General features: G+C 38.1%; 2 protein-coding genes across 4 annotated transcripts in view; one reads left to right on the forward strand and one right to left on the reverse strand.

Annotated features, from left to right (window-relative positions):
• Positions 1 to 7,865, forward strand: part of nr2c2 (nuclear receptor subfamily 2, group C, member 2) — a 40,624-nt gene extending 32,759 nt beyond the window's left edge. For all 3 annotated transcript variants that reach the window (XM_079896255.1, XM_079896257.1, XM_079896256.1), the window contains exon 15: positions 4,595 to 7,865. In XM_079896255.1, coding sequence (XP_079752381.1) covers positions 4,595 to 4,769 — 175 coding nt within the window. In that variant the 3' untranslated portion in view covers positions 4,770 to 7,865. The remainder of the gene's footprint in view (positions 1 to 4,594) is intronic.
• Positions 1 to 10,330, reverse strand: part of nadka (NAD kinase a) — a 415,064-nt gene extending 404,734 nt beyond the window's left edge. The window contains exon 1 of the mRNA XM_079896272.1: positions 10,326 to 10,330. The gene's annotated coding sequence lies outside the window, so the exon portion shown is untranslated. The remainder of the gene's footprint in view (positions 1 to 10,325) is intronic.
• Between the last annotated feature and the right edge of the window lie 2,384 nt (positions 10,331 to 12,714).

The following is a 12,714-nucleotide window of genomic DNA, read 5'->3' on the forward strand; positions in this document are numbered from 1 at the left end:
CCTCGAACACCTCGTAAGCGGGTTGTTTCTGTTTGATGCTCATTCTTGTCCTATTTTTGTCTATCAAGTAATGCTGTGGATGGTAGAACGTGTGACAGACAGTTACAAGAGTTCGATTGGGGAATAAACACAACGCGTTACAAATCGTTGGACATCGAACAAGCACAGCTAGCCTCCGAAGATGTCTACTAATCCATCAACAAGAACGCCAGGTGCTTTTTAGCTCACACCAACGAGTGAAAGCTTGTCCGAGTGATATACAATATAAGCAATATACTTACAAGTCCAACAGCATGTGAGGACGTGTTGGGGGAAGTGAGGTAGCCTATGCCGTAAAGCAGTCGAATTTTGTAGTTCTTTTTGTGCTCGGGTTACTACCCGAACCCCGAAGTTTAAAAGTACGAGTAAAAGGCCTCGTTTACACTGCAGGTCTTGATGCCCAATTCTGATTTGTTGCCTAAATCCGATTTTTTTGACTGTCTGTTTACACGTTCTTTAAATTGTGACCCATATCCGATTCATATGTTTACACTTGCCATGGCTAGTAGCCTAGGCTACTATCTGAAACATATCGCGCATGCTTAAAGGGTTAAATTCTCTTGCACAAATGGACGAATACAAAATATGTTTCATGCTCTGCGATATGCAAAGTTGCCAAACACCACTTTTGAATAAGAAACAATGTCTATAAAACTACCACGAATCACAAGCGTATCGGTGAGAACACTCGTTAAAACAACATACACACACCCGAACTTGACTGCACATCACATATTTGAGATTACTGATACTGCTTTCATTCGTAATGCAACGGACCGATCTACGGCACATACATTAAGGGCTGTTCACTGTTATACAATAAAGAGCCCGCACAGCGACAAGAAATAGAAATTAACACAAAAAAACTGTCTAGAGCCTTTACTACTTACACAACACTGACAGTGGAGTTGCGCTCAGGAGTAGAGCAGCTATGGACAATTTTCTTTTTCTTTTTTGAGCGGCTGCGGACAAATTCTTTCTATGCACACACAATATTACATCACAATCTGCGCGCATGTTTTAAAAATATAATTGAAAATGTAAATAGTCCTAGCACTTTTTAAATTTAAATAGCCCACTTAAAGTGTTTATTACAAATAAATTATTAATTGCTTAAAATGAATAAATGTAAATGAACAAAAATTTTCGTTAAATTTACAATCATGTGAAAACACTTCCCGTGCCCCTCTCCACATTCCTCTCCTACGATGACACGTTTCGTCGGGCCATCCGTCCCTTTGCAGATGTGCGTCGGGGTTTCTCTCGTCATTAAACCGCGGAGACGTTGCCTAATGCCTCAGAAAATCCGATCTGCCTGTTTACATGACAGTCGCATTGGCACATATCCGATTTATTTCCACATATGAATGAGGCCTGAAACCGATCTGGAAATATCCGAATGCATGCGTTTTTTTCCTGTTTACACTGTCATAGAACACATCCGATCTGTGTCACATGTGAGCAAAAAATCGGAATTGGGTCACATTTCACTGGCAGTGTAAACGGGGCCAAAGTGATACAGACCCCGTCAGGCTATGGCAGACGTGTCATTCAACCTATTTTAAAGGAGAACTCCGGTCAATTTTAACATTGAGCTCATTTTTTTGTCAATTTGGAGTCCAAAGTAGTCTATTGTCGAGTTCACGCGCGTGATCATAGGTAACTAAACCTATGCGCGTGAACTCGACAATCGACTACTTTGGACTTCAACCGAAAACAGGATGTAAACACAGGTATTTGCGCTGGCTTAAATAACATCATTTTTATCCATATCTTTCACATCTACTGCAGTCAGACTCACTCGTGTTCACTCTGAAGGAATCACTCACATGGCTGTGCACTTGTAATGACACATCAAGGATGTTAAAGGGTTAGTTCACCCAAAAATGAAAATTCTGTCAGTAATTACTCACCCTCATGTTGTTCCAACCGCGTAAGACCTTCGTTCATCTTCGGAACACAAATTAAGATATTTTTTGATGAAATCAGAGCTATGTCTCACTCCTCCATAGGCTGCTATGTGACCGAAACTTGCTGGCCCAGAAAAGTTATTAAAGAGATCGTTAATATAGTCCAAGTGACTCCAGTGGCTCAATCTTAAGTATATCAAGCGACGAGAATACTTTTTGTGCGCAAAAACAAACAAAAATAACGACTTTATTCCACTTTTCATTTCCTTCTCTCTGGGCCTCGTAGTGTTTTTGCGCTGCGCGTCTGTGTTGCACGTCATCACGCATCACACACATGACCGGCGTCGGCCAATTGTGAGCCTACGTGGTGACGTGAACACAGACGCGCTGCGCAAAAACACTACGCGAACCAACTAGAGGCCCAGAGAGAAGGAAATGAATAGTGGAATAAAGTCGTTATTTTTGTTTGTTTTTGCGCACAAAAAGTATTCTCGTCGCTTGATATACTTAAGATTGAGCCACTGGAGTCACTTGGACTATATTAACGATCTCTTTGATGACTTTTCTGGGCCAGCAAGTTTCGGTCACATAGCAGCCTATGGAGGAGTGAGACATAGCTCAGATTTCATCAAAAATATCTTAATTTGTGTTCCGAAGATGAACGAAGGTCTTACGGTGTTGGAACAACATGAGGGTGAGTAATTACTGACAGAATTTTCATTTTTGGGTGAACTAACCCTTTAAGAGGCTAAAAGCAGGTTTAAATATTGCCCCATTGAAGTCAACAGGGTGCAAATTTTAAAAAGAGGATAACACGGTGTAGGCAACACCGATTTTTGTCGTTGTTCTCTGTACTGACAGCACTCCAAATTTACAAACAAATGAGCTCAATGTTAAAATTGACTGGAGTTCTCCTTTAAGTCGATGTACCATCACAAGGGTCTTGGAAATATATTATGAAGGTTGAAAAACTACTTAGTGTTACTTTAAAACAAGCTAAATTATCTGGCAATGGGGTAAGAAAAATAATCTTGTGTATTTTCATCATTTTTATTAATTTATGTCATTTTACTTGAAACTGAGAGTGTGTGGAAACTCCCACACACTCTCACTACTTGCAAATGAGTGGGCCTATCACAATTTTATCAGCAACGTTTCCGTCTCACGACGTTCATCAGGCACATATGATCAGGTTGATATGCTGGTCGTGATGAAGGTCGTGAGACTGAAACATTGCTAATAAAATTGTGATACTCATTTGCAAGTACTGATAGTGATAGTGTGCGGGAGTTCCTTGTTTTCTGTAGAATTTTTGACTTACTTATTTTCCCCACGCACCGATCACCTGCAGGTCTGCCATGGTGTCTGCTAATTGATTTTACTTATCTAGAAAGTGCTTCTTGATTTAAAGGGGTCATATAATGCCATTTTTGTACAAGCTAATATGATTCTTTAGGGTCTAAATTAAAAGTTTGTAATATACTTTAATTAAAATGGAGGTGCAGCAGGAACACGAATAGTTGGTACTGATCCTTTTTTTCAGGAACAGCTTCTTAGCAAAACCAGCTTTACTGACCCTCGTGTGTAAAGCTGTCTGGTGTGAAATGATTCGCGCAAACATGAAAGCATGGACGTTGATCGTGGGGAATCCCCGCGTCAATTCTTAGGGAATATTCCATCAAAATGACTGCTGTGTTCCTTATTACACCCAAGAACAGAACACCACAATCGCTTAGACGCCATTCTTCTCCAGCATATCAATGCACTATGATGACGGACAGCTCGCTCACGAGCGAGGGCGGGTCTGTGTTGAAACGCTGTTGTCAATCACAATCGTGGGAGGGGCGTCCGACCGTGTGACGTCACTAGGTCGAACGGCTTGATTTGAGATAGTGTAAAACATAAGGAAATAAAAAAAAAACACTGGATGGATTTTTATAATTTTATGATGGTTGTGTACAGGCACTGCCAACACACATTTCAGTACAATCAACTTGTAAAAGTGCATGTACCATTATATGACCCCTTTAAAGCAACACTATGTAACATTTTTTACCTTAAAATAATGTTTCCAAAATCGTTTCAGTGGTTCATCAAGTGGTAACGGGGTGAACGGCTTTGCGGTCCTTTATCTGCTGTAACCACACTGTGTAAGATTCAGATCGGGTCGCGTTTCTGTAGTTCTAATGAGACATAAGAAAACTACAAATTTGACTTGCTTTACGTCAAGCGTTACAATAGTCATTTATTTAGTTTTCTTCGTTTCTGATGTCGCAATACATCATACTTTCATGAAATCATGCAACATACTCTACCTTGTCTGTGGACATCATTCATTCCATAGCCGGCGCTGGATAAACAGCGAGTGTGTGTGCGACGGTCGGCTGCGGGCGGCGAAATTATTTACGACAATTCCACTTCCAACCTGTAGGGGGACCGCAGAGGAAAAGTGCTTTAGTGTTGCTTTAAGAATGTTTAGATATTTGGACTGGAAACTAAGTAAGAAAATCATTTTTTTTAAGAATCTTTTGACAAACGAAAGAGTGTTTTGAAACGAAAACGGCTTTGTCAGATATATCTGGATTAATGTTTGTTAATTGTCTGATTTGCTGATGTCTCTCATTAACTGCTGATTGGTGTGGCAGGTTGGCCCGAATCCTGCTGCGTCTGCCAGCGCTGCGGTCGATGAGCTCCAGTATAACCGAGGAGCTGTTTTTTACAGGCCTTATTGGCAACGTACCGATCGACAGCATCATCCCATATATCCTTAAAATGGAGACCGCGGACTACAACAGCCAAACGACAGGCCTCGCTGTGTGATCATCATCCCTCGCATACAACCGACCAACAAGCTCTACCTCAAGAGGAGCTGCAACAAGTGAAAGCCTTTCAGTGCGTGGCCGACCGTTACCCGAGAAATATCGTGTTGTAGTTTACAGAAAGGTGCATTATGGGACTTTGAGTTCCAAAGACAGGACATTTTCCTCAAAAATTAAACAAATGCCTTTCTTTTTTTAAACCATAATTTAAAAACAGTCGAGCACTTCATGATGATTCCACTGGATACAATCCAAGATGACATTTTCCAATTTCTTCTTTTTTTTATGACTTATGAGACAATATCTACAGCAATGGGCTGTTGAACGATCCTTTCCCGTGGAAGACGCGATCCTCGATTGAATGTAACCGTTGATATCAAGACTGGATCCCTGAATCTAGGTCACATTTTACAGTTCAGATCTGGTTTAATATTTCTCCATCATAATGCAGATATTGATATGAATGGGAATATTCTGCTCATTACTGCTCTGTACTGTCACTTCTGCCGTCATGACAATCAGCTTCTCCTCAATATCCTTTATTTATTATTTCACTGAGTCCAACTCTAACAAATGTAGATGATTTCAGAAATCATCTGTGTTATTAAATGACATATTTGATCTGTATCTTTATAGCACTCGACCGCTGCTGCCATGTACAAACGGTGTCGTTTCTGGTTTCAGATGTAATATATGCACAACCATGATGGTTTAATGCAATTAGATTACTAACATGCTTTAATTTGCAGATCTGTGCACATAGACTTTGTCATTTTGTCCCGGTTTATAGCGATTGACATGCACTTATTTAACAGGATGTTTCTGAAACAGAACTATATTCACCTGGGCTATATTTATTTGGGTTTAAAATCAGTAGCTTAAAAAGAAAAAGTAAATATACTTGATCTTCCAGACTATGTTAGCCTGACACATTATTGGTTAGCCACATTGTTTTTTATGTCCAAACTAACTATTAAAAGATAAACCACACACTCCCACTGTGACATGGTGAAGCATGTCAGGTCAGTGTATATTTAACCATTAACGCCATATACTTGTGAGGTGAAATCTGCCCAAAATGTGCTTTGTGTATTTGAAAACCTACAGACTAACTCACTAAACTGGTGGTTTTGCATCTGCATGCTTTGCTAATGCAAGCAAGACCATTTTGGGCTGAACTCTGAACATGTTTGAGTCTAAATAAATTTATTGTGAATCAAGTAAAAAAAAAAAATTTGAAAAAAAGCTGAAAGTATACTTCGGTTTTTTACGCGTACGAAATCTCTCGCCATGTGAATATCTTTGTTTTATTTCATGCTAGAGTTGTACAAATAAGGGTACTAACTTTCTAACATCTTCGCACAATCTCTCGTCTGTAGGCCTCCAGTGTCGCTGTAGTTGTTCTGGTCTGTTCTGTTTATGTTTATGCGGGTTTTCTTTGATTACCTTGTGAATCGACGCCCTCAGGGCACGGTTGCCACCTTGTGGATAAACTAATTACTGCAACAACAACAAAAAATTAAATGCGGGTTTAAGGTACGCGTCGCATACTCTTCTGTGGTCTCATTTATAAAACTGTACGAAGGATCCTTACTAAAAGTGTACGTGCGCCTGAAAACTAAAAATGGCGTACAGCAAAAAATATTCAGACTTATAAAAGCGTGCGTATGCCAGAACCTGCGCAAAATTCCCTTTATAAAGTCAAGTCTTTATAAAGGGAATTTTGTTTAGTCAAGTTTATAAGTCAGGTCAAGTTTATAAACCCCAGTCAAAGGAAGATTGTGGCACATGCGTCTTTATCCCCGAAATAATCATATATGGAGCTTATAATGCCTCGTTTTACTATGCATATTATCATTATCTGCATATCATTTGCATATTCATCTTCGTGTTACCATGTTTAACGATATGAGATATTGATGTGCGTCACTTTACATTGCTAAAAATCATTTAGTAGCCTATCCTTGCCTTGTTTTTGAATTAATAAATCCAAATAGTATAAAATACATTTCTTAAATTCATATCTTTTCCACTGGACAAACAGTATTTTTAATTGCTTTATATTTTTAATGGAAACAGAGAGGCCTTACTGTGCATTATTGAGTATTTCTGCTACGTTCACATCACGTTCTGCTATTATCATGCGCTAAGCAAACATTAAAACACAGCATCCCACAGCTAAAGTGTTCAAAAGCAGAGCATCCACTACTAATACTTCTATTTATTAGAATATGATTTTTTTTTGTAACTTCTTGGTAATGATTTCATGTAATTTAAGTGCTTAACTCCATTAATGAATGGAATATTTAATCTAAATATGTATATCAGATGTAAAACATAGTTTAAATCCTTCTTTTATTTATTTAAACTGTTATTGTGCACATGCACTGTATTTATGATTATGAATATTAAAGTGGTTTTCCTCCCTCAGATCTCCATCGGTGTCTCCAAACGTCTCCAGATGTTGGTACGCAGGATCAGAGTTTACTCACAGATGCACATTCTCCCGTATGTTTGTTAAACCACATCTCATGTGTGTGCAGTGGCGTACGGCTCATTCAGGGCCTGTTCTGTGCGGCGGTTAGAAATGAAACCCCTAATGATGAAGTTCGTGGCACTGTACCTTCGCATACGCATAAAGAGTGAAGTATACTTCAGCCTTCTGATGTCCATTCACAAGTATATAATTATAATAAAGAGAGTGTATTCAATGAGCATACAAACATTGACACTTTAATCATTAGCAACTGCTCAGTTCTGACCTCTATAACAGGAGAGGTTTCTGTTCACACAAGGGTTTATCGTTGTTTTACAATTCAGCGCTACTTGGTTTCATTGATTATGTCCAAAAGAAAAAAAATATTTATTGTTTGAAAAGCATGACCCGTTTTTTATATGCTTTTAGCACTGGCAGACAATTGTTTTAAACAAATCTGTGGATGTATGTTAAGATGCCTCAAGTTTTTGATTTCGATCATCAGTGTCTGGTTTATAGGTGTTGTAAAGCCATGTTGTAATTCTGTTTTCATCTGTGAGACGATAAGAAAAGCTGTGCATGAACTAGCTTATGAATTTTATTAAATTCTATACTGATGTGGAGTTTAAATGTTGTTGCTTGGGGGGGGGGGGGGGGGGTATTTACAGTGCATTTAGAAAGTATTCAGACCTTTTTATTTTAATTTCTTACATTTTGCAATGCTTTAACCTTACGCTAAAATGCTTTAAATGAATCTAGAGTCCATAACTCATAACAAGTGACAGCTAAACCCAGATTTATGATAACATTACAGTTTTTTTTTTTTTTTAAGTCAGACCATTTGCAATGAAATTTGCAATTCATCTCATTTCTCTGGATCATCTTTCAAATGTTTCTACAGTTTGATTAGAGTCCACCTGTGAAAATTCAGTCCATCTCTAGAATTTTGTCTTCGAACTTTCTGTTTTTAGCTCTGTATATTTCTATGGTATCGCGTCGAAGAGTAATTAGATGGTGAAGTGGGTTAACTTACTGTAGAATTAACGAAAGTTATCATGAACATTGTAATGTTTGAAGCAGATGTATTAACAAATGTCAGTAGAAGATTTGGTTACACTTCATTTTAAGGTGTCATTGTTACAGTGTAATTATATATTTAAGTACTGAGTAATATTAATGAACTACATGTACTTACTATAGGGTTAGGGTAGAATTAGGGTTTAGTTGAGGGTTAGTTGCATGTAATTATGCATAATTTACTGTTATTACTATGGTTATTACATATAACACATGTAACAAAGACACTGTAAAATAAAGCGTTACCGAATATTTTTAAATAAGCGGTTCATTAAAGGACAAGTTCGGTATTTTACACTTAAAGCCCTGTTTACAGATCGTTTCTGATGAAATAGAACGGTTAAGATTAAAATTTGGACACATGCTGCTGTCCCGAGAATTTTAGGTTTATTTCGCTTTCCCCCCCCCCCCACCTACAGAATATTTGCATAGGTGCACTGGAACAATCCTTCCTAAAAATGCATTAAACTTTCGTTTACAAAGACGTGAAACTCACCGAGTGGTCAGGGGTGTTCACTGATATGCTCACACAAAAATCGCAGCAAAATATGCTTTCCAACAGGTTTTATCGTAGTTTTTGTCCAACTCCATTGACTTGCATTGGATGTGCTGTGAGGTACGGTATTACTCCGCCGCCGGAAACTGAAATGGGGTTCAGGGGTTGTTTTCTTCTTCTTCTTCTTGTTTTTTTTTTTTTTTTTTACGGCGGATCGCAAACTATGATTGCAAACAATGAAATGCCAGTGGTTTGCTTGCAAAGGTGCATTATCGCCACCAACTGGGCTGGAGTGTCTATTATTCAAGCTCTCAACGGAAGAATCTACGGGTGTGAGACGTTTGGAAAAATAGGTCCACAGTTTTACAACGAATGGTAAAACACCTGTTGGAAAGCATCTTTTGCAGCGATTTTTGTGTGAGCATATCAGTGAACACCCCTGACCACTCGGTGAGTTTCACGTCTTTGTAAACGAAAGTTTAATGCGTTTTAGGAAGGATTGTTCCAGTGCACCTATACACCCATTCTGTAGGTGTTGGGGAAAGCGAAAGAAACCTAAAATTCTCGGGACAGCAGCATTTGTCCAAAATTTAATCTTAACACTTCAATTTCATCAGAAACGATCTGTAAACAGGGCTTTAAGTGTAAAATACTGAACTTGTCCTTTAATAAATCGTTAAGATCTTGCCTTCATGCAGAGAAAAAACAAACCAGAAGAGAGAACAGAACGAGCACAGCGCTGAAAAGAGGCGGAGCTACAGAAGATCTATAGACTTAATTACTAAGCTCAGATTAGTTAAAGGATTAGTTCACTTTTAAAAAAAACTTTTGCTGATAATTTACTCACCCCCATGTCATCCAAGATGTCCATGTCTTTCTTTCTTCAGTCGAAAAGAAATTAAAGTTTTTGATGAAAACATTCCAGGATTTTCCCCATATAATGGACTTCAATGGGCCCCAAACGGTTCAAGGTCCAAATGACAGTTTCAGTGCAGCTTCAAAGGGCTTTAAAGGGGGGATGAAACACTCAGTTTCAGTCAATCTCATGTTAATCTTGAGTACCTATAAAGTAGTATTGCATCCTTCAAATCTCCAAAAAGTCTTTAGTTTTATTATATTTATAAAAGAAAGATAGGCTGTGCCGAGTCTTTCCGGGAAAAAACCGAGCGGCTGGAGGCGTGTGGGCGATGCTTACGCGGCGATAGCTAACAATACACAGACATTTGAAGCAGTTTTACTCACGGTTCCAACGCACGACCGTTAACCTTTATCGTTGACTGCTCCATCCTTAAGCATTAGATCTGCAAATCCGGCGTCAAACTGGGCCTTGTTTATAAAACAATCATCGTCGAAATGCAGGGAACAAACAAAGTCCTGTGACTGCAGCGAGCACAGCGCTTTGATGGGCGTACTGCTTTCGCTCTCTCGCTCTGGTCTACGGATGCGCGCGCGCCCTTACGGGAGAAGTGCCCTTAGGACCCGTATAAGGAAATTACGCTCCATCTGACGTCACACGGGCCCATACTCGGAAAAAACTTTCCGAAACTTGTGACAAACCGGAAGGAGTATTTTTGGCACAGAAATACGCCATCAAACGTACAACTTAATTTTTTAAACTTTGTCCATGTTTAGCATGGGAATCCAACTCTTTAACAGTGTAAAAAACTCAGTATGCATGAAATAGCATTTCACCCCCCCTTTAAATGACCAGACGATGAATAAGAGTCTTATCTAGCGAAACGATCGGTCATTTAAAAAATAAATACAAAAGTTTAAGTTTTATAAGCACAAATGCTCGCCCTTGCTCTGTACTGTGATGCGCGTTTGTGACATCACGTAATACGCAATTACGTTGAAAAGGTCACGCTTGACGTGTTTACAAATGTGCGGAAGGAGGACCATATACACATATTCAAATGTATTTGTGTCAGTTTATCGTTTAAAATGCCCATTTCGTGTGCGTATCCTGGGTGCTTTTATATTAAAAAGCCTAAAAGAAAATTTTCTTCAGGACAGAAATTTTTCAAGCATGACCTTTTCAACGTAATTGCGTATTACATGACGTCACGAACGCGCATCACAACAGAGCAAGGCGAGCATTTGTGCTTATAAAACTTAAACTTTTTTATTTATTTTTTAAATGACCGATCGTTTCGCTAGATAAGACTCTTATTCGTCGTCTGGTATCGTTTAAAGCCCTTTGAAGCTGCACTGAAACTGTCATTTGGACCTTGAACCGTTTGGGGCCCATTGAAGTCCATTATATGGAGAAAAATCCTGGAATGTTTTCATCAAAAACCTTAATTTCTTTTCGACTGAAGAAAGAAAGACATGGACATCTTGGATGACATGGGGGTGAATAAATTATCAGCAAAAGTTTTTTTAAAAGTGAACTAATCCTTTAATGTGTGTTCCTCTCAGTTAACATAATAGCCTGTGCTTTTGTTATTTATTTTAATTTTGTGATTTTAACTTTGTCTTAAATTTTTTTTTACTGTCCCTGGTCTAGGTAAGGGTGCAACACAAGTACTTATTAATGACCTATTTTTCTTGTTTGTTTTCATAGTGTGATTCTTTTTGTTTTTAACAAAACAATTTAAAAAAAAAAAAGTTTGGAAGCATATCTTCAGGGGTGAGCTAATGCCAAAACAATAAACACACAAAAACCAACTTCCCTCTGAAGAATACCTTCCATACGAATCAAACAAAACACACAATGACATCTTATCTATCCAATAAACAGGAGTGGCCAGGTAGTGCGCCAGCACACTGATCAGGTGAGGAACAGTACCTGTGGTATCTCCTGTGGAAACATCTGTGTTGTTGGACACGTCCTTGCAGGAACTCTTGCCTGAACCCGCCAGTTTTTAACTTTTTGTGGACCAGATGATGGTGTTGGACAGCAAACAAGTGAAATTACACCAGAGGTTACAGTGTCTGAGACTTCATGTGTGTTAAAAAAATAAAATAATTAATGTTCATATAATGTCATTATACTGCTGTTCATATATCTGACTGATTTGTTGTGGGATTAGTGTTATCAGGGGGAAGGGGATGTAGTGAAGTATAAGGTTATTTGGGAGTAGTAAGTTTTCTATATATTAAGCAGCAGAACTGTTTCCAACACTCATAATAAATCAGAATATCAGAATGATTTCTAAAGGATCATGTGATAGACTGGAGTAATGATCCTGAAAATTCAGCTTTGATCACACTCACAGGAATAAATGATAACTTAAAGTATAATAAATTGAAAACCAATTATTTTAAATTGTAATAATATATCACAATATTTAAAAAAAAAATCTGTATTTTTGATCAAATAAATGCAGGCTTGATGAGCAGAAGAAACTTCTTTCAAAAACATTAAAAATAGTAATGTTTCCAAACTTTTGACCTGTAGTGTATATATTATACTGTGTTGGGTTTGATGCTAAGAGTTTGATACAGTTGATTTGTATTTTAGAAAGACTCTTTCTCTGTGACTTTAACTCTGCATGTTGTAGACTACATGTGGATTTAAAGCCCAGATGGATGTAAGCTTGTGGCGTTTGGCTTACTTATGACTGCTCCTGATTTGGAAGAGTCTGATGCATGGGAACTGTGATCATTTGGAGTGAATTATTGCAAATGTTTGGATTATTCACCTAGTAAGGGACTACTTCAACTTTGAACATTGTTTGATGAACTATACCATCAGATAAGACTCACACACATCAATTTTCACTTTTTTGAATTGTGCGACCTAATGATCAATTCCTGCAAAGCACATATTCATTACATTGTTTTGTTTAGTGTGGGTGATTTTTCTTTTTCTTCTAATTACTTTTTGGGTGTTGACAATTATTTATGTTTTTATGGGTATCTATGTAAAAATATAAAAGAATAGCTATATAT

The sequence above is a fragment of the Squalius cephalus genome, assembly GCF_949319135.1.
Source record: "Squalius cephalus genome assembly, chromosome: 16".
Taxonomy (NCBI): Eukaryota; Metazoa; Chordata; class Actinopteri; order Cypriniformes; family Leuciscidae; genus Squalius; species Squalius cephalus.